This window comes from Pseudonaja textilis, chromosome 12 (genome assembly GCF_049901715.1).
Source record: "Pseudonaja textilis isolate UNSWEBS1 chromosome 12, rPseTex1.2, whole genome shotgun sequence".
Taxonomy (NCBI): Eukaryota; Metazoa; Chordata; class Lepidosauria; order Squamata; family Elapidae; genus Pseudonaja; species Pseudonaja textilis.
Window position 1 is genome coordinate 6,392,509 of NC_142001.1, and position 21,711 is coordinate 6,414,219.

The following is a 21,711-nucleotide window of genomic DNA, read 5'->3' on the forward strand; positions in this document are numbered from 1 at the left end:
TCGAACCTCGCACCCCCTGAAATTTAGACTTTAGGAACTACTGAACGCGTTAAATATATGGTTGGATTGAATCTTTTCAGCTATGTATGGGACGGCCACTAAATAACGATACTTAACTCTAAAATGAAAACAAAGTTAATCCATTGCAAAAGAAAATAAAAATGCCAACGTATAGCCAATATCCTATTATTTACCTGGACTTTTCTCGTACTCCCTGGAATATCGTCTCGCACCCCCAGGTTGGGAACCCCTGCACTAGAATATAAATTGACTTTGGAGTGCTTCAATGCAAAATGTGTTTACGGGAGTTGGAGCATTGTTACGTTTTTTCTAGGAAGCTACGAAGGACACGTGTTTGTTTCTTCCCAAACTGATTCCCTCCTCTTCTCTTCAGGTTCCAAGGGTAGCAAAGGATTTCCTGGTTTCCCAGGGCAGCCAGGTTTAAATGGCTTAAAAGGAGAACCGGGCATACCCGGGTTGGCTCGATTCCCAGGAATGCCAGGTAAGAAGCAGAGAGGAGGCAAATGTCAGAGGTCATTGGTCACACACTTCGTAATATTGCCAAAACTTTTAGATGGATAGACCCATGAAATCACCAGAAATCAAGTGAAATACCCGAACCTTTAAAAAGTTAACTACAGAGAGTGTTCTACTTACAATACTTCAAGTAGTGGCACTGAAAAAAGTGACTTATGACTGTTTTTCACACTTGCAACCGTTGCAGCATCTCCGTAGTCACAGGATCAAATTTCAGATGCTTGGCAACTGACTCACATTTATGACCGTTGCTGTGTCCTGAGGTCATGTGATCACCTTCTGATTAGCAAAGTCAAAGTCAATGCCAGATTCATTTAAGAAGCGTGCTACTAATTTAACAACTGCAGTGGTTCACTTAACAATTGTGGCAAGAAAGGTCATAAAATGGGGCAAAATTCACTTAGCAAGTGTCTTGCTTGGCAACAAAAATTTGGGGCACAATTGTGGCTGTACCAAAACGGATGAGCAAGTTCCGTATGTTCTCCCTTAATGGATATCCCTACTCAACGAGTAGTCCTTAATGGGTCTAAGTCTACATGGAGGGAAGTAAGCAGTGAGGTGTCACAAGATTCCGTCTTAGGCCCAGGACTCTTCAATATCTTCATTAATGACTTAGATGAGGGAATAGAAGGGGAACTTACCAAATATGCAGATGATATTAAGCTGGCAGGAATAGCTAACACTCAAGAAGATAGGTTCAGGATCCAGATGGATCTTGACAGACTAGAACACTGGGCCATATCTAACAAAATGAAATTTAATGTAGAGAAAAGTAAAGTCCTACACTTGGGCAAGAAAAACCAAAAGTACACATATAGACTGGGTGAAACCAGGCTCAATAGCAGTAACTGTGAGAGGGATCTTGGAGTCTTAGTGGACAACCAGCTAAATAGGAACCAGCAATGTGCAGCAGCCACCAAAAAAGCTAATGCAATCCTAATTTGTATTAACAGACGGATACAATCAAGATCAAGGGAAGTACTAATACCACTCTATAAAGCCTTAGTAAACCAGGGTCAAGGGTAACAATGAATGATGTGTCTCAGAGTTGGCTACACCCAGGCAGTGCCAGCATGTTAACTCCCAATAAATCCTTTTGAAGTTTTGGAAGTTTGACTTGAGACTCATGATTTAAATGGGGTGTAACTGCCAGAATCCTGACACCTTGACCTTAATATTCCTGGGTCTGCTTCTTCTCTGGACAACTTCACAAAGCTAACAGAGGTGGTTAATTCTGTCAGCTTATTGTCCGCTAGATTGGTTTTGCAGAGCTTCTAAGGACTTCTTTAATGCCTTGGCAAACCATGGTGTTTCCACATGCCTGTGGACATTTATTTTGTGGTACAGACGTAATGATGGTTTGCTAGCATAACTGCAACATCATGCACCACCCATCAAGTGAACATGGAATGACGTTTGCTCTCCTTATGAACATCATCTCAGTTTTATTGCAGTCCAGGTTTTGCTGGAAATCATAACCACCCTGGATCCACTTGGATCCGGCTTATAATTTTATGAACGGATGATGAGACACATCACCTGTTGCTACAGATGTTGTCAGGTGCAAAGAATCAGGATTATATATTACATTCCAGTTAAGCTGATTTGTTGCTCAGGCTTATACATAAGAATCTAGTCAACTAATGGTCATTTTAAGCATTAAAGCATTAAACTGGTATTAGGTAAGAGTTAATGAGATTCAAGAGAGGCTGGACTTAGACCATTTGTAGCTAGGTAGAGATTCTAGACTGTTCCTTTCTTGTCTCCACCTCCACACTCTGCCTGCTCCTCCTCCTACACCTTCTCCCCGTAAAGCAGCTCTTCTCTGTTGCTTTAAAATTAATCCTGCTTTCTTTTCTTGAAAGGGTTTCCTGGCCCTCCTGGAGATCCGGGTTCAAAAGGGCGACAAGGAGTTGATGGGGTGGATGGACTGCCTGGTCCAGAAGGCTGTCCTGGTTTGGTTGGCCCAAATGGAGCCCCTGGTGATGTCTTTGGGGCTGAACCAGGGTCCCAAGGAGAACCTGGCTTACCTGGCTTACCAGGAGATAAAGGCTTTCCTGGAGATTTCGGCTTTCCTGGAACACCAGGTAAGTTCTGAGCATTTTTTTTTTAAAAAAAAACACCAACTGAAAAGTTACTGAAATTCAACAGGTATGCTCATGGTTCCTTTTTGTATGGGGAAATCTCCCATGTATGGGGGTTTGAATTCAAAGTGCGTTCAAAGACTTTTTGAGTTCAAAGAGGGAAGATAGAGAGATTTAAATGGGCTAAACGGTTAAAGAAATCTACTGAAGAGAATATTGAGATCTAGCCTTTTGATTTCTCTAAGCAGCCATTGATGGCTTGTCTTTCTGGAACAATCCATAGTGGTCTCATTTCTTATTATAGAAAAGTCAACCTAGTTTACAGGTCACAGTGACTGGCTTCACATATCCCCCCAAAAATAAAAAAATCACAAGTCGAAAATCATTTCTTGCTGGTAAAATGTTGGGATAGAAGTTGCCATTTTTTGCAGTTCCTGCAATATATCCTTTCCCCTAAAAATGAATATTTAAGGAAATATGAGCAAACAAACAAAATCAGCCAGCTATTGCCATAGCTATGCTAACTTGTCTGACTTATACTTTCCAGAAAAAAAAAGCAAGCACTGTCTCACTTCATTTCAAAGGCAATGTAAACAATTCATCATGTATTTATTTAATTACCTACATTTATAGCCAAAAGGTTACAGATATCTTCTGGGGACAAGCTAATTCAATGGAAATGAGAGCTGCCATCTGTTTACAACAGAAAACCAGTTCCTCACCTTTATAGTTAATGAGATAAGATTATAATGAAATCGCATTCTGTCTTTCAATTAATGTCCTCTTAACCTTGGGATGGAGCCTTCTAATCAGGAGTTGTGTTCAGATCAAATCATTGTCATGAATTACTTCTGGTTTGAAATCATTACATATTGCAAGATCCAATCTGGGTCGTCGCTGGGACTGATGATTTAGTCTTCTGAGCTTTCTGATGAGTGTTGGAGCTCATCTACAGGCAATTTCACTCTACTGGAATATTTGTTTTGGGCTATGAGTCATATTTATGTGATGTACACACACACACACACACACACACACACACACACACCTGTAGCTACATATTTAACATAAGGATACACAACTATTTCCACAGTGAGAGCCACTATTGGCCACTGAGTATCAAATCAGGATCTCACTCAACTCGATGGGGCTGGAAAAAATCCTGCCTTGACTTTAGATTTATTTACATTTAAATATAATTAAATTAAATATCACAAATAGGATTTTTCTCCAACTGGGTATACAGTAAGCGCTTTCTTGCATCGCTTTTAAAACTGCATAGATCTTTGCTTTTTGAGCCTTCCAGAGATTGGAAATGTCAACCGGCCAAGGAGCTCACAACCGATTTCACTTGGGGTGACTTGATAGCGGTCTTCTGATATTTGAGCCTTGTCTCCAAACACTTGAGGGCAGAACAAGAAGTAATGGATGGAAACTAATCAAGGAGAGAAGCAACCTAGAAGGATGGAGACCTAACAGTGAAAACAATTAATCAATGGAACGGCTTGCCTCCAGAAATTGTGATGCTCCATTACTGGAGCTTTTAAAGAAAACATTGGACAGCCATTTTTTTTCCAGAATGGCATAGGGTGGCCTGCTTGAGCAGGGGCTTGGACTAGAACAGGGCTGAGGAATTCTGGGAGTTGAAGTCCACAAGTCTTAAGGTTGTCAAGGTTGGAGTCCCCTGGACTAGAAGACCCACAGGTCCCTTCCAACTCTGTTGTTCTGAAGGCAAATCAGTCCCATGAGTTTTGTTGAGCACCTATGTAAGGGGGAAAAGAATGGGATTTGTTAGATCTTTTTTGGTTTCCAGGTTTGGATGGAAGGCCTGGCCTGTCGGGTAGAAAAGGAGAACGTGGGGAGCCGGGTCTTCCAGGTTTTGATGGACTGCAAGGACCACCAGGAGCAGGAGGTCCATTTGGCATCAAAGGAAAACCAGGTCCCTTGGGAACAATCGGCCTTCCAGGATCACAAGGTATGGATTGTTTCACCCTGGATGAAGGTGTGTTGCCTTCAGATGTTCCCTCCACAGAGTTTTCCTGCAGGTTGCCCACTTGAGACCTATCCTTGAGCTTGATAGCACTTTGCCCAGGTGCTTCTAAATTTATTCAGGAGATTCCAGAAATCTGGAGATGAGATAAGAGAACAAAGCAGATGCCAAAACTCTCAGCCAAATACACCAAACCGGCATTGAATACGGGTAGTCCTTGAATTATGACCATTGATGAACCTGGAATTACAGTCATTAGTCATTGCGGTGGTTAAGCAGGTCACTCACATGATTGCACCTGATTTTACAACATTTTTTGCAGTGGTCATTAAGTAAACACTACAGTCATGAAACAGATCCATTTTGGGGGGCTGGAAACCAGGAAAAAAGGCCGGGAACCCACAAAAACCCGCTGAAAACTTTAGTCACATGACCCCAAGATCAATGCATTTGCCCACATTTATGAAGACAGTCGTAAACTAATTGCTAGATGCCCCAAATGTGATCACATGACTAGGGAGGTTGATCACATGACCACAGGAGGGAGTTATGCACTTGTCAGAATTTCAAAGTCAAGTCATGAGTACCTTTTTTAAGAATCCGTTGTAATTTTGAGCAGTCACTAAGCGACCAGTCATTACATGAGGACTACCTGAATAGTGAAAAGAATATTGAGGGGAGGGGGGTGTTTGGCACACTGCAAAGGATTACATTAATGTCCAAGAATGTTTCTGGGCACCACTTAGAGACTCTCTCAGCCCAGCTCACCTCACAGAGGAAAGTAGGAGGCAGAAGGAATGTTAGAATATGTTTGTCGCCTTGAGTTATTTATAAAAAATAATAATAAAAGCAGGATTAAAAAAAATATTTTAAAAATACTGTCCAATCTGCCTCAGATTGATCATTGTACCAACAATTTAACTGAAGATTATAGAACTGTCTGAAATGAGCCTTTTCATTTCACGATCATATCCTTCACAACTAACTTTCATGATCCATATTCATTGATTAATTTCAGGAAATTTCCATACCTTCGAAGATTTGCACCCCATCCATTTATTCTCATTCATGTTGTCCAATGCCATCCTGTGATCTTCCTAAGCAACCAGAAACATGGGTGCTTTTTGCAACTGGACCTTGTTTTTTTCCTTGAAAATGTTTCGCTTCTTGGATGAGAAGCAAAGCATCTTCAAGAAAAAACAAAGTCCAGTTGCCTTTTATAAAAGCACCTTTGGGACAACCATGACCTGGATGACTGGGAATCTCTATAGAAAATCAGAAAACCAGTTTTCTTAATTTCTCAACAGCCTCTTGGATGTATTGCAGTTGTAATAGCCACAAGTCCCTGTAGATGAAACTGTTTGGAGTTTAATAAATGATACCACAATAAACCATTCTATTGTCGAACAAGAATAAAAACAGTGTTTAGTGCAGTGTTTAACTCCATTCGAAGGATAATTCCAACCATTCTTGTTCTGGAACAGAAATTAAATCAAATGCAAATCCCTACACCAGTGGCACTAAATTTAGGCATTAAATTTAACCATTGTTGTGTTTTATACCAGCTGTAATGGAGGGTTACAGTTTCCCTTTCTTGTGTGATAAAGTGCCCCTTCAATAATCTCAGCCAATTTCCTTCCGTCACCATCCAGATCCTTTTAATGAAGGTGCTAGGAATTGGTTTACTTCTGCTGGCATTATACAGTATATACGCGGACTTGTGATGCTTCCGCTTGGCCATGTATGGATCCTTCATCTAGAGGGGAATCCATCTCTCATCCAACATCCTGGATAACTGAGCTGTCAATTAAGGTGGTGGAAAGTGGTCTTCTCAGGCCTTGATGCCACAGTGGGAACAGTTCCTTCAAATAAAAATATGAAGTCCTGGGATATCGGGGTGGGCCGGAGGAATAAAATCTGGGGGAATAAAAAAATGTTCAAAAGAAATCCTGGAGGGAAACTATATTTCTCTTAACACCTATAGAGATTGTCAGTCATTCAGGTCATGGTTGTCCCAAAGACACTTTTTCAAGAAGCAACTGGACTTTCTTGTTTTTCTTTGAAGACGTTTCGCTTGCCACCCAAGAAGCTTCTTCAGCTCTGACTGGATGGTGGACTCAACGGCTCTCTAAAAGAATGCAAATGACCAGCTGTCTAGAAGGAGTATAAATCCTTCCATTTCCCACCATCCAGTCAGAGCTGAAGAAGCTTCTTGAATTAAAAATGAAACGTCTTCAAAGAAAAACCAGAAAGTCCAGTTGACTCTTGAAAAAGCACCTTCGGGACGATCGTTCCCTTACTCAAATATTTTTACCTCCAAAACCAGCAGCCCTGTTTTCACATTCCTGTCTACTGTCTCCATCCACCCAACCCCAGGGAACCCCACCCGTACATTTGATCTAAGCTGCGTTGAGAAAGAGCTCCGTTGTCCGAAAGGTCCTTTTTCAGAAGACAAATGGGGTTTCATTATTTTTCCTGGAAGACGTTTCGCTTCTCATCCAGGCTTCTTCAATTCTGAAGAAGCTTCTTGGATGAAAAGTGAAATGTCTTCAAGCAAAAATAAAGAAAGCCCAGTTGCCTTCTGAGAAAGCACCTTTGGGACAATCATGACTTTGGATGACTGAGAGTCTCCACGGAGAAAGAGCTCAGTTGTTTTCCAAGTCATTAACTTCATTCTCGGCCTTGTGCTTTCTTCCTGGTTCACATGTTTTTGTCTGTTTTTCCTCACCATGTTTCTGTTCCATTTGCCATCATCTCTCCATTTCTGATGTCACACTGTTTTGGTTTTGGGGGTTCTTCACATAGGCTGCCAAGGTGAGAGCAACTGCTTTGTAGCGTAAAAACTCTTGGACTAACAGCTGCCTAGCCTATTATGCTACAAAATGTGCGCTGACTGTGACACCCCTTATTTCAATCCTGCAAAGAATTGTGGCCTTCACCTTTTCAGAAAAGGGATTTGTATGTAGGAGGCGCCGCACATGGGCTTCTTATCCTGGAGAAGATCTATCGGTGTAGCCACTGAATCTGGAGAAGGTCCACCTGTCTGGGCAATAAGAGTCAATGCCAGCTCAATGTGCAAAGAATCACTCAGCCAACATGGACTTCCACTTAGTTTTAGATGTTTGGTTTTTTCCCATTTGCAAACATTTTATATCTTTCCTGAAAAAGAACCTGGGGCTTTTAAGTCAGGGGTCCCCAACCTCTGGGCCACTGCACATTATCGGGCCACAGCTTGTTCGGAACTGGGCCGAAAATGGAACCATCCCCTCTCCTCCTCCCCACCCCGCCCCAGTCCACAAAAGCCAGAAAAGTTGGGGAAAGCTGCTTTAAGTGATGTTTTCGTCAATATTGTACAACGCTTGTTGGGTTTTTTTAGTCTCCTGACATTACTCTTTTTTGTTGCTGTCTGTCTGAAAAAAAACACCATCTGGACCTTTAAGACTCAACCTGACAAATTCAGAAGCTAAAGTCCCTCCCCGTAGGGCTGGTTTTATCAGCAAAGTTATTTCTAGCATTGTCAGCACAGTTTTACAGATCATTGTTTAGATTCTGCCTCAGTCATGCTTCAGCTTTTAAATTTAATTTTAAAAAGTAAAGACTAGGTCAAATTGAGCTTGGCTTCTGGTGACTGGATAGATACACTGATGATAATTTTACTGGCAACAACATCGGTGTGAATTGCCAAAGCTTTCTCCTGGAAGGTCTACAATTTTACAGTCCAGACTGCAGTCCTATCCATTGATGTTCAATCCAAGTACTGACCAGGTCCAACTCTGCTTAGCTTTATCCAGATTAGTTACAGCCAGTTTACTGCTGCCACTAGTGTGACGTCCTCGAGTCAAGCACAATTTGTGTTTTTATCCATGTACAAGTGACTATTCCCCTTTCACGTTAATAGGTTTTCTTCTCCATTGGAATCCAGTCCAGGTCACTGTCTAGAGTATAGAGCAAAGCCTGGGAAAAACATTTTGGTATGACTTAGAATGACAGTAGCAAGTGGAAAGGGACACGCCAAGAGGTTTCTGGGTCCCTGTTGGTCCCCTATATGACTCCCATGTTTCCCAAATGGTAACTGATAACAGCTCAATTAACCCAACCATAAGGGGTTTCACTGTTGGCTGTTGGTCCAGGCAGTAGCTTTCCTAGAGCTTTTTAATCATTAGGCAACTAATACCTTTTTAAAAAAAAAACTTTTCTAACTTTGTGTGCTTTAGAAAGGCTGCATGATTTATATTTTAGCCGCAGTTCAGTTAGCTGAATACAAATAAAACGCTTTAGTGTTAACCCCTTGAAAGATGGCGCAGGGATGGTAGAAATGTTTGTCTTTGGAAGAACATCTTGCTGATGGTTTGGGTTTTGAACCATTCAGGACCTCCCGGAACAAAAGGCCCAAGAGGAGATGCTGGTTCACCAGGTCCCGCCGGCATGAAAGGGTTCCCAGGGCTTGATGGCCTGCCAGGACGGCCTGGAGAACAAGGGTTGCCTGGACCTCCAGGTCTCTGGGGCCCAAAAGGAACTTCAGGTTTCCCAGGCTCAAAAGGTAATTTTATTTTTATTTATTTGTTTGTTTGTCAAGCATGTATTGGATAACAGACGTAAGTATAAACATAATTATGAATACATGAAATTAAATGGATAGAATAAAAGGGAACATTAGGACAGGGACATTGGTGCGCTTATGCACGCGCCTCTTAGGAATGGGGGTGAGGTCAGAGGTGTCATTAAGCAGGTCCTGACCAGTTCTGAAGTCACTTTTTCAGTGCGACTGTAATTTTTGAATATACAGTTGTGCTCCTAGGTTTACATACCCTGGAAGAATTTGTGATTTCTTGGCCATTTTTCAGAGAATATGAATGATAACACAAAAAGTTTTCTTTCACTCATGGTTTAGTGGTTGTCTGAAGCCATTTATTATCAATCAACTGTGTTTACTCTTTTAAAATCATAATGACAACAGAAACTACCCAAATGGCCCCGATCAAAAGTTGACATACCCTGGTGATTTTGGCCTGATAGCATGCACACAGTTGGCACAAAGGGGTTTGAATGGCTATTAAAGGTAACCATCCTCACCCGTTATCTGTTTGCTTGTAATTAGTGTGCATGTATAAAAGATCAATTAGTTCCTGACCATTGCATCTTTCATCCAGTGCTGCACTGACATTTCCGGCTTCTGAGTCACGGGGAAAGCAAAAGAATTGTCAAAGGATCTGTGGGAGAAGGTAGTTGAACTGTATAAAACAGGAAAAGAATATAAAAAGATATCCAAGGAATTAAGAATGCCAAACAGCCGTGTTCAAACACTACTCAAGAAGTGGAAAATGAGGGGTTCTGTTGAAACCAAACCATGGTCAGGTAGACCAACTAAAATTTCAGCCACAACTGCCAGGAAAATTGTTCGGGAAGCAAAGAAAAACCCACAAATAACTTCAGGTGAAATATAGGACTTTCTGAATACATGTGGTGTGGCTGTTTCAAGATGCACAATAAGAAGGTACTGGAAGAAAGATGGGCTGCATGGTCAAGTTGCCAGAAAAAAGCCATTACTATGGAAATGCCACGAAGTATTCCACTTACAATACTACGCCAAACAGCATAGAGACAAGCCTCAAACCTTCTGGCACACAGTCGCTTGGAGTGATGAGACCAAAATTGAGCTTTTTGGCCACAGCCATAAACGCTAGATTTGGAGAGGAGTCCACAAGGCCTATGATGAAAAATACACCATTCCTACTGTGAAACACGGAGGCGGATCGCTGATGTTTTGCGGATGTGTGAGTTACAAAGGCACAGGGAATTTTGTCAGAATTGATGGCAAGATGAATGCAGTATGTTATCAAAAGATACTGGAGGAAAATTTGCGTTCATCAGCCCAGAAGCTGCGCGTGGGACGTACTTGGACATTCCAACATGACAATGATCCTAAACACAAGGCCAAGTTGATCTGTCATTGGCTACATCAGAATAAAGTGACGGTTCTGGAGTGGCCGTCTCAGTCTCCTGACCTCAATATCACTGAGCCACTCTGGGGAGATCTCAAACATGCAACTCATGCAAGACAGCCCAAGAATTTACAGGATCTGGAGGCTTTTTGTCAGGAAAAATAGCTTTACCATCTGAGAAGATAAAGAGCTTTATCCACACATACCACAAAAGATTTCCAGCTGTCAATTTTGTTAAAGGGGGCAATACACCATATTAAGAACTGGGGCATGTAAACTTTTGATCAGGGTCATTTGGGTAGTTTCTGTTGTCATTAAGATTTTAAGAGAGTAAACACAGTTGATTGATAATAAATGGCTTTAGCCAACCACTAATCATGAGTGAAAGAAAAGTTTTGTGTTATCATTCATATTCTCTGAAAGATGGCCAAGAAATCATAAATTCTGCCAGGGTATGTAAACTTATGAGCACAACTGTAGGTAGTCCTCAACTTACAAAACTTCATTTAAGTGACCGGCCAAAGTTACAACTGCACTGAAAAAAGTGACTTGTGACCATTTTTCACACTCACGACCATTGCAGCATCCCCAGTGGTCACGTGATCAAAATTCGGATGCTTGGGAACCGACTCGCATTCAAGACAGTTGCAGTGTCCCAGGATTGTGTGATCCCTTTCGTGACCTTCTGACAAACAAAAGTCAATGGGGAAGCCAGATTCACATAACAACCGTGTTACTAACTTGACGGCTGCAGTGATTCACTTAACAACTGTGGCAAGAAAGGTCCTACAGTGGGGCAAAACTCACTTCAGAAATGTCTCATTTAACAACAGAAATGTTGGGCCCCATTGTCATAAGTTGAGGACTATCTGTAGTCACTTATAAATGGTTGTATGTTGGGGGCTACCTGTTCTAGCTTTTTTTTTTCCTTTCAAAGCATTTCTAATCCTTCTTTCCTAAAAAGAATTCGGATTCCTTTGCTTAGAATAATGCTTGGTTGTTCCAAACTAGGGGAAAAGGGTTCCGTGGGCATGATCGGTTTTCCTGGGATGCCGGGGCCACCTGGGCGCCCTGGCGTGGATGGCCCGAAGGGAACTTTTGGTGCGCCAGGAAGAAACGGAAACCCCGGATTCTCTGGCTTCCCTGGCTCCAAAGGTGAGTCTGAAAATTTGCACAAAGCACAGCATTATGACCTATCCAACTTGAAAGGTTTTGTGTGTCTGCTGTCTTTGCCTTTGGGTGAAACTAGGACTTACATATTTTTTGGCCCAATGTTCAGAATTGCCTTCTAAAATACATGTTAGGATAGAAACTCCCACTTGCGCAAGCCATGGGTATGTGCGCATGTCTACTGTCAGGATTCCGGCAGTTACCCTCCATTTAAATCATGAGTCTCGAGCCAAACTTCCAAAACTGAAAAAGGATTTATTGGGAGTTAACATGTCTGGCACTGCCTGGGTGTAGCTGACTTTGAGACACATCATTCATTGTCACCCTTGACCCTGGTTTTCCACCGACTCCCTGGGTGTATCGTAATTCATATTCTCCATTGAGACACATCCATAGCCAAGAGTCATCAATCATGCTCTCCACTTAGAATTTTGTGCGGCAGAAACTTCAGTCACCTGGTTACTATCTCTGAAAAACTGCATGGAATGCACTTTTGATTTCCAAGCTGCCACACTGCTCTTTCAAACCCCTTTCCCCCCTCCCTTTCTGTTGGCAACTTTAAAAACACCCTAGAAATATTTTAGGAGTTGACACTCGTGGCTTGTGCAAATGGAGCTGTACACACTCTTGCACTTGCCCACTGCTCACATGGAATCATCCCCTCTGACCCACCCACCCCTCCCGCCAGTCTGCAGAGCCGGAAAAGTTTGGGGACTCTGTTCTAGTGGCTTCAACCAAACTCAGAGACCACCAAGGACCACCTGATTCCTGTGTCCTTGCAAAAGTCTACTTGCAATGCAACTGAAACAACTAGTTTGTTGCTTTCCTGCTTACAACTGTCATGCCTCTGTTAGAATCTGACTCCAAGGGAGAGGTGGAACAGCCTACAGGGAATGGGAGTATGGCTCCGGAGGTTGTGGAGGAAACTAGAGAAGGGCACAGGCCGGCTGAGCATTCAGAGGAAGGCCCAGGCCCATCCCCTCTTCATCCTAGGGCACGCAAGGAGGAGTGGATAAGGGAGAAATATGAATGGCATGGTCTACGGGGAAGGAAAGGGCCCTGATCCCCTTCATGGACTCTAGCTGGGAGGACTGTTTAAAAGGACCAACTGTGCATGGCCCAGTGCTGGAAGCAAAGCGTGAAATAATTCTAGTCTGTCAGTTCTTATCTGAGTTCTGGCGTCCTTCCCAGTGTGTGTATTTCGATATCTGTGTCTTGAAGCCCTTATCCTGCTTTGTCTCAGTGTGATTTGTGTTGTTTTTTCTATTTATAATTTATATGAGTCTGAATGGGAGTTCTTCCTTTTCACAACTGTTTGTGGGGGAGCTTTTTTCTCTGGTCAATGATAATTGGACCTTGGAGGCCAAGTTGAAGGAATTAAAAGGACTTTACCTATTTTTGTGACTTTGTTGCTTTTGTGCCCCACCCTGGGTCATCTCAACAACTCTCCCCCCACCCCGCTCCATTGTCCTTCTTTTGGTAGTTCTTCTGAATCGGACTCCTATTAGTACATTCCTTGGGAGAGAGATTGGTCTTCTGCTGTTCTACCTACTGTAATATGCAAAGTGCTTTTGAGGCTCTATAAATTAAGACGGTTTGGACTCCAGACCTAGATGCCTCTAAGCAGGAATGTCTGGCACTCTCTGGATCACTATAGGTAGAATAAGCATCTTGCTGTGTTCCTCTTTCTTCTTTTGTGCAGGGGACAGAGGTGTCCGTGGCCCTCCTGGACCTCCCATTTTCAGACCCCCAGGCCTGGGCCTCAAACTCAAAGGGAACAGAGGAGATCCTGGATTGGTGGGACAGAGAGGATTCCCAGGGCCGAGAGGTATGTGTTTGGCATTAGGCAGTCACATCCATTTTATCTGTTTGTCCTGAACTACTTAGGCAATGAGAGGTGACCAAGCTGGCTTTCTTTATCTGGTTGCCCTTGAGATACATCAGAATTACACCTGTCCATGGGCTTGACTGTTTTAATTACACTTAGGTGGGAATCCCCAAATCTCTATTGGTGGGAGATTTGCTTTCTTCTAATGTCTGTATGTTTGACAGACAGGGAGACTGTATTCCTTAAACGGTGGCTGTGGAAATCAAGATGCTGGGTTACATCTTCCATTGATCCAGCACAAAAGCAGCATTTAAGCACAAACAGCAACTCGGAGCTAGAAATGAAATATTTTGAAGATGCAGGGAGGCCCATCAAAAGAAGAAGAGAGCCACCCTGTCTTTTCTGTGAATTTGCGGTTAACCCCACCCCTGGAAAACAGAATGGCAGTGTAGGCACTGCCTGCATGATGAGTGAAAAGTCTTAATTTGTATTGCATCTTCTCCTTTACCATGTAACTTACTCATCTCAGAATAGCTGCAAGGTGAAATCTCGGGGGCACCGTGGTTAGAAGGCAGTATTGCAGGCTAACTCTGCCCACATCCTGGAGCTCGATCCTGAGGGGGCTCTAGGTCGACTCAGACTTTCTGAAGATGAGGACTCAGATACCCTGTTTCTCCAACAATACGGCCTCCCCTAATAGGAAGTCCCAGCATGTTTTATAGGCATGAAATGAAATTAAGCCCCTCCCCCCAAATTAAGGCCTTATATTAAAACATGCGAAATGGGGGGGAAATGGCAGGGGGGGGTTGCTGTTAGGAAGTACTTTTGTTGCACACCCAGATAAGGTGCTGCCTGCGTTGACCCCAATACGAAGTGCCCCACCAACGCCGAGGTCAACATCCAAGCCGTCGCCACCCACCTGCCTGAAGATGCAAGGGGGGGGGGGGAATTAAGTCACCCCCGAAAAGATGGCCTAGCCATTTTTTCAGGGCTCAAAAAAAAAAAAAAGACCCGGCTTTATTATATGAGAAACACGGTAGTTGGGGGGCCACACGCCGACATTTTAAACCACTCAGAGAGAGCTGTAAAACACTATGGGGTGGTGTGTAAGTGTAAGTGCTATTCTCGTTGCTATCTGCCAATCTGCCCTTGTGAAGACGCATTAGACACAGAAAAACATCTTCTCTATTACAATGTAACTTATCTCAGAATAGGCTGAGACATGGGGAAACCTGCCCGTCTTCATTCTGAAGACACGCTACATCACTGTTTTCCCTTTCCATAGGGGACAAAGGAGCCCCCGGTGTCCGGGGGCAGCCTGGGCTTCCAGGGAGAGCTGGATCACCAGCTAGAGAGAAAGGACCGCCAGGAGACCCAGGTTTTCCAGGGATGTTTGGTTCTCCCGGGCTGTTGGGACAAAAGGGATCTGGTGGCATCTCAGGGTTTCCTGGAATGCCTGGGAGAAGTGTAAGTATCCTTCCTCTCTTCTTCTTTTTACTCCTGGTTGAGTGGGAAGCACCTCCACTGGTCTTCCCAAGTTCAATGGTGGCCACCACTTTTAGACTTTGGAAGTCTTAGTGAACTCCCAACAAGTTCAGGATCCTTTGGGTCCTTCGTATGGGCTTTTATTGTGGCCTGTCGGCCACCAGCCCCTTCAGCAGCTAAATCAGAAAAGGAGGCACTGTGGGAGTCAGGGTCAGCATCAGGGCAACCTGAGAGCTCCGGGGGGGGAGGGAATGGAGCTGGGAGAGGGAGGGAGAGACAGAGACAAAGCCTGGGCTGTCCGTCAGCCCTCAGATGGAGAGTCAACAGCTCCCAGGCCTGGAGGTGGCTGATGAGGAAGAGGAGGAACAGCTGGGTCCAGTGCCTGACACGCAGCTGCACAGAAGGCAGAGGAGAGGAGAGGAGAACAGTGGAAATCTATGGGCCGGTCCTTGGGACAGAAGAGCCACTGCTGCTAGCGAAGCCCCAGCGTAGCTCTGGGGATAAAAGGCAGGGGGCAGAGATGGATAGGTGTGGTGGACAACTATTCATCTCCATACCAGTCCACCACTGATAGCCTGCTGTGTGTGTGTTTGTGAGAGAGAGAGAGAGAGAGAGAGAGACAGACAGACAGAGGGGGGGAGGGGGGGGAGGGAGAAGGAGAGGAAGAGGGAGAGGGAGAGGAGGAAGGAGCTGCTGGCATTCCTAATAAAGAAGTCATTGATTTAACAACAGAGAATTTTTCGTCTTTGGGATCTGAGTCAGAACAGTTTTGGTCCATATCTTTTTCATCAGGTGGAAGCAGATTAGACCTATAACTTGCGCTGGATCTGCTTTGGGATCTGCTTTGGGATTATAGCAGATCTGAGGACAGAGTCAGGAAAGAGCCTCTCAGCTTTTCCCTGGGTCTCCCGCACCACAAAAACTCAACAAGTGGGAGAGGAATCTAGACAGAATTTCTTGCGGCTGTTGATCTTGCCGGTGGATTGTGTAGCACTGTGTAGATTGCCAGAAGTGTCTTCAAATAAGAAATCAAAAACCAGAGTTGGCAGTGATCCCGCAGTCCTTCTTTTCCAGTCTCTAAAATCCCTACCAACTGCACTTTCCCCTCCAAATGTTGTATATACTGCAGGTAGTCCTCGACTAGTAATAGTTCATTTAATGACTGTTCAAAGTTACAAAGAAACTGAGAAATGTTGACATGACCATTTTTCACACTTACGCAGCATCCCCATGGTCATGTGATCAAAATTCAGATGCTTAGCAACTGACTCATATCTATGACAGTTTTAGTGTCCTGGGGTCATGGGATTCCCTTTTGTGACCTTCTGACAAGTGAAGTAGATAGCTGGATGGATGGATGGATGGATGGAAGGAAGGAAGGAAGGAAGGAAGGAAGGAAGGAAGGAAGGAAGGAAGGAAGGAAGAAAGAAAGAAAGAAAGAAAGAAAGAAAGAAAGAAAGAAAGAAAGAAAGAAAGAAAGAAAGAAAGAAAGAAAGAAAGAAAGAAATTTACTGGCCACGTGTGTTTGGACACACAAGGAATTTGTCTTGGTGCAAATGCTCTCTGTACATGAAAGAAAAGATACGTTCATCAAGAGTCATCAGGTACAACACTTAACGATACTCATAGGGTACAATAAGCAATCAAATCATACTAGGAAACAGTCCATATAAATCGTAAGGATACAAGCAACAAAGTTACAGTCATACAGTCACACGTAGGAGGGGATGGGTGATAAGGAGTGATGAGAAGATTAATAGTAATAGTAGTGCAGACTTCGTAAATAGTTGGACAGTGTTGAGGGAATTATTTCTTTAGCAGAGTGATGGCGTTCAGGGAAAAACTGTCCTTGTGTCTAGTTGTTCTGGTGTTCAGTGCCCCATAGCGTCGTTTTGAGTGTAGGAGTTAGGGTTAGGGTAAGCAAATGTGGAGGCCAGATTCACTTAACAACCATGTTACTAGCTTAACAACCACAGTGATTCTTTTAACAGCTGTGGCAAGAAAGGTAGTAAAATGGGGCAAAATTCACCTAACAAATGTTTCATGTAGCAACAGAAATTTTGGGCTCAATCTGTAGTCATAAGACAAGGACTACCTGTATTAAAAACATTTTGTGGCACCCTGTGAGTTTTGTAAGCTTGCACTTTTCAGTCAAGCACCACAACACTGAAAAAAATGACTTAAGAAGCATTTTTTTTTCACACAACCATTGCAGCATCCCCTTGGTCACTGGTATTGGTTTCAGATTGCTGGTGGTCACAAGAATAGTCCCTAGAAAAGAGTTTCCTTTCTGGATACTAAGAGGCCAATCACACTACCAGGAAAGCTGATTTCAGTGTTAATTAGGATTATTACCTGCCATTTCCTTCCATAGGGTGCGGAAGGTATACCTGGCTCTCCTGGCTCCCCAGGAATTACCGGATTGCGTGGTCCAAAAGGTAAGTCATTGGGGTGGCCTTGCTAGCATCTTTTTTAAAAAAATCAACCACAGAGGGGCCCTTGCAGACTTTTTGCTGAGAAAGGGAAGAGAATGAACAGATGGTTTATAGAGAAGATGTTTAGAAAGAGTAGATTAGGGAAAGAAGGAAGCTCCGATGTCACCTTAGACAGAGAAGTAAATTATCAATGTATTTATAACAGCTGTTAAGTAAACCAGAAACCATTTCTTTTTTTATTCTTCCTTTTTTTATATACTTCTTTTTATAGCGTTGCTTTTCACTTCTCTGTTACTTTTTGCCTTTATCTTAACTCAAAATTCGTATTGATTATGCTCTGTTGGGCGGATGGAATCCTTAAAAAAACATGGAAGACAAAATAGTACTGGAAAACCAAAGGGTTTTGCCAAGAAAACTCTGGATGTGATCGGGCGATGGTGAATTGTCAGAATCGCTGAGATTAAAAAGCAGGTGATTATCTTTCCCTTTTCAGGTGACCGAGGGGAATCCCGAGGAATTCCAGGTGGTGTGGGACCTAAGGGCCAACGAGGGGACCGAGGGTTTCAAGGTAAATAAATCAATCCCCTACAGTGACTCAAGGAAGGGAAAGTAGTAGGCTTACCTTAGTTTATGTTCTGACCAAGGCTTCCTGAGAAAGGAACAATCACACGCTATTCCCCAACACCTTGTTTTTATTTCAACATTCACGGCCTGTAATGAGTCCCAAACAGTTTGTGAAGAGTCCAACAGAAGTCTGCCACAGTCTTTTCGGGATAAGACTGATAAGCACCCACCTTTATCTCCCTTGAAATGACTGAATTGCCAATTAGCTGTACAAGGCCAAATGGAGCACAAAGTCAACAGGGAACTTCAGAGTTTAAACCGACCAGAACAAACGAAGTTGCTTCCTGCAAAGGCTTATGTCCCTTTGCTCTTCTTTTATGTCATATGGGAGGGGCCAATCATTTCCAAGCCTTATTCCCGAGTCGCCCCTTTGTCTTAACTTTCTTGCGTTCTGGCAGCTCTGTGCAAGCGCACACTGGGAACAGGCTCCCTCTGTTCCTCTGCCTCGCTGATGTCAGATTCTGGAAGCTCTGGAGTCAGGCCATAACTCTCAGATGGCCCTGGCCCCATCTCTGTGTTGGACGCAGATCCCTCATCTAAGCCCTCCCCAGACTCCAGGACTGGCCCATGTTCCTCCCCACTGTCCGACTCTGCTGCCAGCTCCGCAGGCCGCCGACGGACTACAACAGATTACTTTTATTAGTACATGAATTAAACGTCCACCTGTAGGAGAACAACAGGCAGACCTGGGGGTGGAGTTAAGAATGTCATCAGCTTAGAATCATTAACATTGCCACAAACAGTTCATGAGAGCTTATGCACCAAAGGCAAATTCCTTGTGTGTCCAATCACACTTGGCCAATAAAGAATTCTATTCTATTCTTGAATTCCATTGAACCTTATCTGGTGCCAATTTAGTATTGAACTTTAGTTGCCTAGCTTTCTTGTGTGAAGGCTTGAGCAATAAGGCCTTTTGAATTGCAATTTAACTTATGGTCCTGATCCTTTGCTGCTGACACCAACTTTCTTATGGGATCAGTGTTAACTTCTTGAGGCTCCTTAGAAATGAGTGAATGAATGGATGTCAGTACTTGCCAACTGAAGCCCCTGTGGTCCCACAGTGTGGTTGGGTAGCCATGCTTTACGAATAGATATTTGTCAGTTCAGCCTTAGCCATTTCTGGCTAAAAAGAGAGTAAATTCCCACTCATGATTTTAGAAGGTTTTTTTTTTTATCCCATGGACATACCAAGTTCATTCATCTTAAGCGTTGTGAAAACCTCCAAAAATTAGACAAGGGTACCAATTTTCAACTCCAAAAATTTCCTAGGTTGGGGAAGATGGCAATTTAATGGTTCGTCTTATGGTTTTTGAAGGTATAGCAGGTATCCAAGGAACAAGCGGTGACCCAGGATATCCAGGAGGTCTTGGACCAAATGGGCAGAAAGGTCTACCAGGTGATGCTGGACAAGAAGGACCACGAGGTAACCAAAGCCATTTGTTTTATCGTGTTTGGGGCTGAGACATGTCCTTTGCAAGGTGGATCTTTTAATGCAGAGGGACTAGGAGGTGTTTTTTTTGCATCCACAAACTTCTCCAGAACTTTCACCAAGAGGTCTGCAAAATTGAAGGATACATAAATTATCATGCAAGATTGTTCAAATCTCATCCTTTCCTTTGTCTTGGAAATCTCACAAGCTCGGTTGAAAGCACATCCCAGAAGAAGACGTGGCATATCACTTCTGTGTTGTTGCCACAAAACTTTGTACCCACATAGCAACCAAGAGTTTACCTTGACTTAAGGTGGAATGATGTTGTGGGTGCTTCATTCCTGGAGCTTTGTGACAAGAGGTTGGACAGTCATTTGTCTGAAATGATATAAAGTCTCCTGCTTGAGCAGAGGGGCGAACTAGATCATCTCCTAGGCCCCTTCCCACTCTATTCTGAAAGCAAGAAAGAGATTTGGTTTATCCAATCTGGCTGAAACTAAGATGGATTAGATTTGGTCAGTGCCTAGATGGGAAAACCCTAGAAACTTCCTTACATTACTTTATGTTGTAACTCAATACAAGCTGCAAATTTAAATAAATGCTAAGTACTTAGTAATTTGATTCTGTGCTTCCATTCACTAATTCTAAACTTGTGTCCTTGGAACTCATTGCATTGAGTTCAGTTGAGCAAGACTCCCAGCTTCTGAAGGTTTTAACATTATGGAGATATATATTCTGCAATCTTAAGAGCTCAATTTTAAATAGTTCTTTGTTTTTCCCCTCTTTAGGCTTTCCTGGATCTGGTGGTTCTAGGGGCAACCCAGGTTTTCCAGGTAATCCTGGGCAACGTGGGGCCCCAGGATTTCCTGGATCTCCTGGCACTGTAGGACCAAAAGGTTTGTTTCGCATTTTGGGGTTATTCTTGAAAACCTTACTTCAAGAGAGAAACTCAGATTGGGGGTTGGAAGGCCAAATCAAAACTTGCAAAGATTCTTGGCATAACACTGGAGAGGAATCAGTGGATCATCCGTCTGGAGAAGAAGGATGGATTTCCTTTTCCTTCACTTATTAACAGCAATTGGGAGTTAGCAATGGGATCAGGGAGAAACCCACAATGGATGACTGCTAAGTGTCCTTGATTCATCAATCCCAACAAGCCATTCCTACTTCAGGGTTGATGAGCTGGATTTATACATGAGGACGTAGGGCAGGGTCTTTGATGGTGTTGCTTGGATGAGCAACAAAATATCTCACATGAATAAAGCTTGGTCCAATCGCCATGATTCAACCTTTAGACACCTTTGGTCTAGATGATTGAGTCTTCATTGACATATAAGACAGGGTCTTACTGTATAGGATTCTACTTCCAAGATTTTCGTTTCTTGTTTTGACACACAGTTGGGCAAGATTTCTCAACTCCTTTGAAAAACCTGTGTGATCTTGACATTATCTGGTATTGTCACCGTGAGCCTTTCATTATGTCACTGAATTGATTTTTGCTGTCGAAGTTACCTTTGTAAGGTTCCTTGCAGGTGTTCTGACCAAGGCTTATTGAGACACTAACAAACACATATTAGTCCCAAAATTTTTTCTTTATTTCAAAGGCTGCGAATTTTATTCATTCACATCCCATAATGAGTCTCAAACAGTTTGTAAATTGTCCCATGGAAGTCTGCCAAAGTCCTTCAGGATAAGTCTGATAATCCCGCACCTTTATCTTCCTTGAAATGCTGCCAATGACTAAATTTCCAATTAGTTATACAAGGCCAAACAGAGCACAAATTCAACACAGAGCTTCAGGTTTCAAACAAACCAGTGTGAACAAAGTTGCTTCCTGCAAAGGTTCCTGTCCCTTTGCTCCTCCTTTATGTCTTATGGGAAGGGCAATCACCTCCAAGCCTTACTCCCAAGTTGCCCCTTTTGTCTTAGCTGCTCTTGCCTTCTGGCAGCTCTGTGCACACACGCACTGGAAACAGGATCCCCTTGCTCCTCTGCCTCACTGCTGTCAGATTCTGGAGGCTTCCGAGTCAGCACATAACCCCCAGATGACCCTGCCCCTGCCCCCCATCTCTGTATTGGACACAGGACCCTCTTCCGAGTCTTCCCCAGACTCCTGGACTAGCCCATGTTCCTCCCCACTGTCCGACTCTGCTGCCTCTCTACAGGCTGCCGTCGGACCACAACAGC

The 21,711-nt window shown here is 43.4% G+C and overlaps 1 protein-coding gene across 2 annotated transcripts in view; it reads left to right on the plus strand.

The window, feature by feature from the left end:
* COL4A6 (collagen type IV alpha 6 chain) overlaps positions 1 to 21,711 on the plus strand; it is a 182,497-nt gene that overhangs the window by 145,415 nt on the left and 15,371 nt on the right. For both annotated transcript variants that reach the window (XM_087940926.1, XM_087940928.1), the window contains 11 exons: positions 395 to 502; positions 2,403 to 2,624; positions 4,435 to 4,596; positions 8,981 to 9,151; positions 11,565 to 11,708; positions 13,426 to 13,551; positions 14,837 to 15,018; positions 17,411 to 17,474; positions 17,965 to 18,039; positions 19,411 to 19,518; positions 20,313 to 20,420. In XM_087940926.1, the coding sequence (XP_087797052.1) occupies positions 395 to 502; positions 2,403 to 2,624; positions 4,435 to 4,596; positions 8,981 to 9,151; positions 11,565 to 11,708; positions 13,426 to 13,551; positions 14,837 to 15,018; positions 17,411 to 17,474; positions 17,965 to 18,039; positions 19,411 to 19,518; positions 20,313 to 20,420 (1,470 nt within the window). The remainder of the gene's footprint in view (positions 1 to 394; positions 503 to 2,402; positions 2,625 to 4,434; positions 4,597 to 8,980; positions 9,152 to 11,564; positions 11,709 to 13,425; positions 13,552 to 14,836; positions 15,019 to 17,410; positions 17,475 to 17,964; positions 18,040 to 19,410; positions 19,519 to 20,312; positions 20,421 to 21,711) is intronic.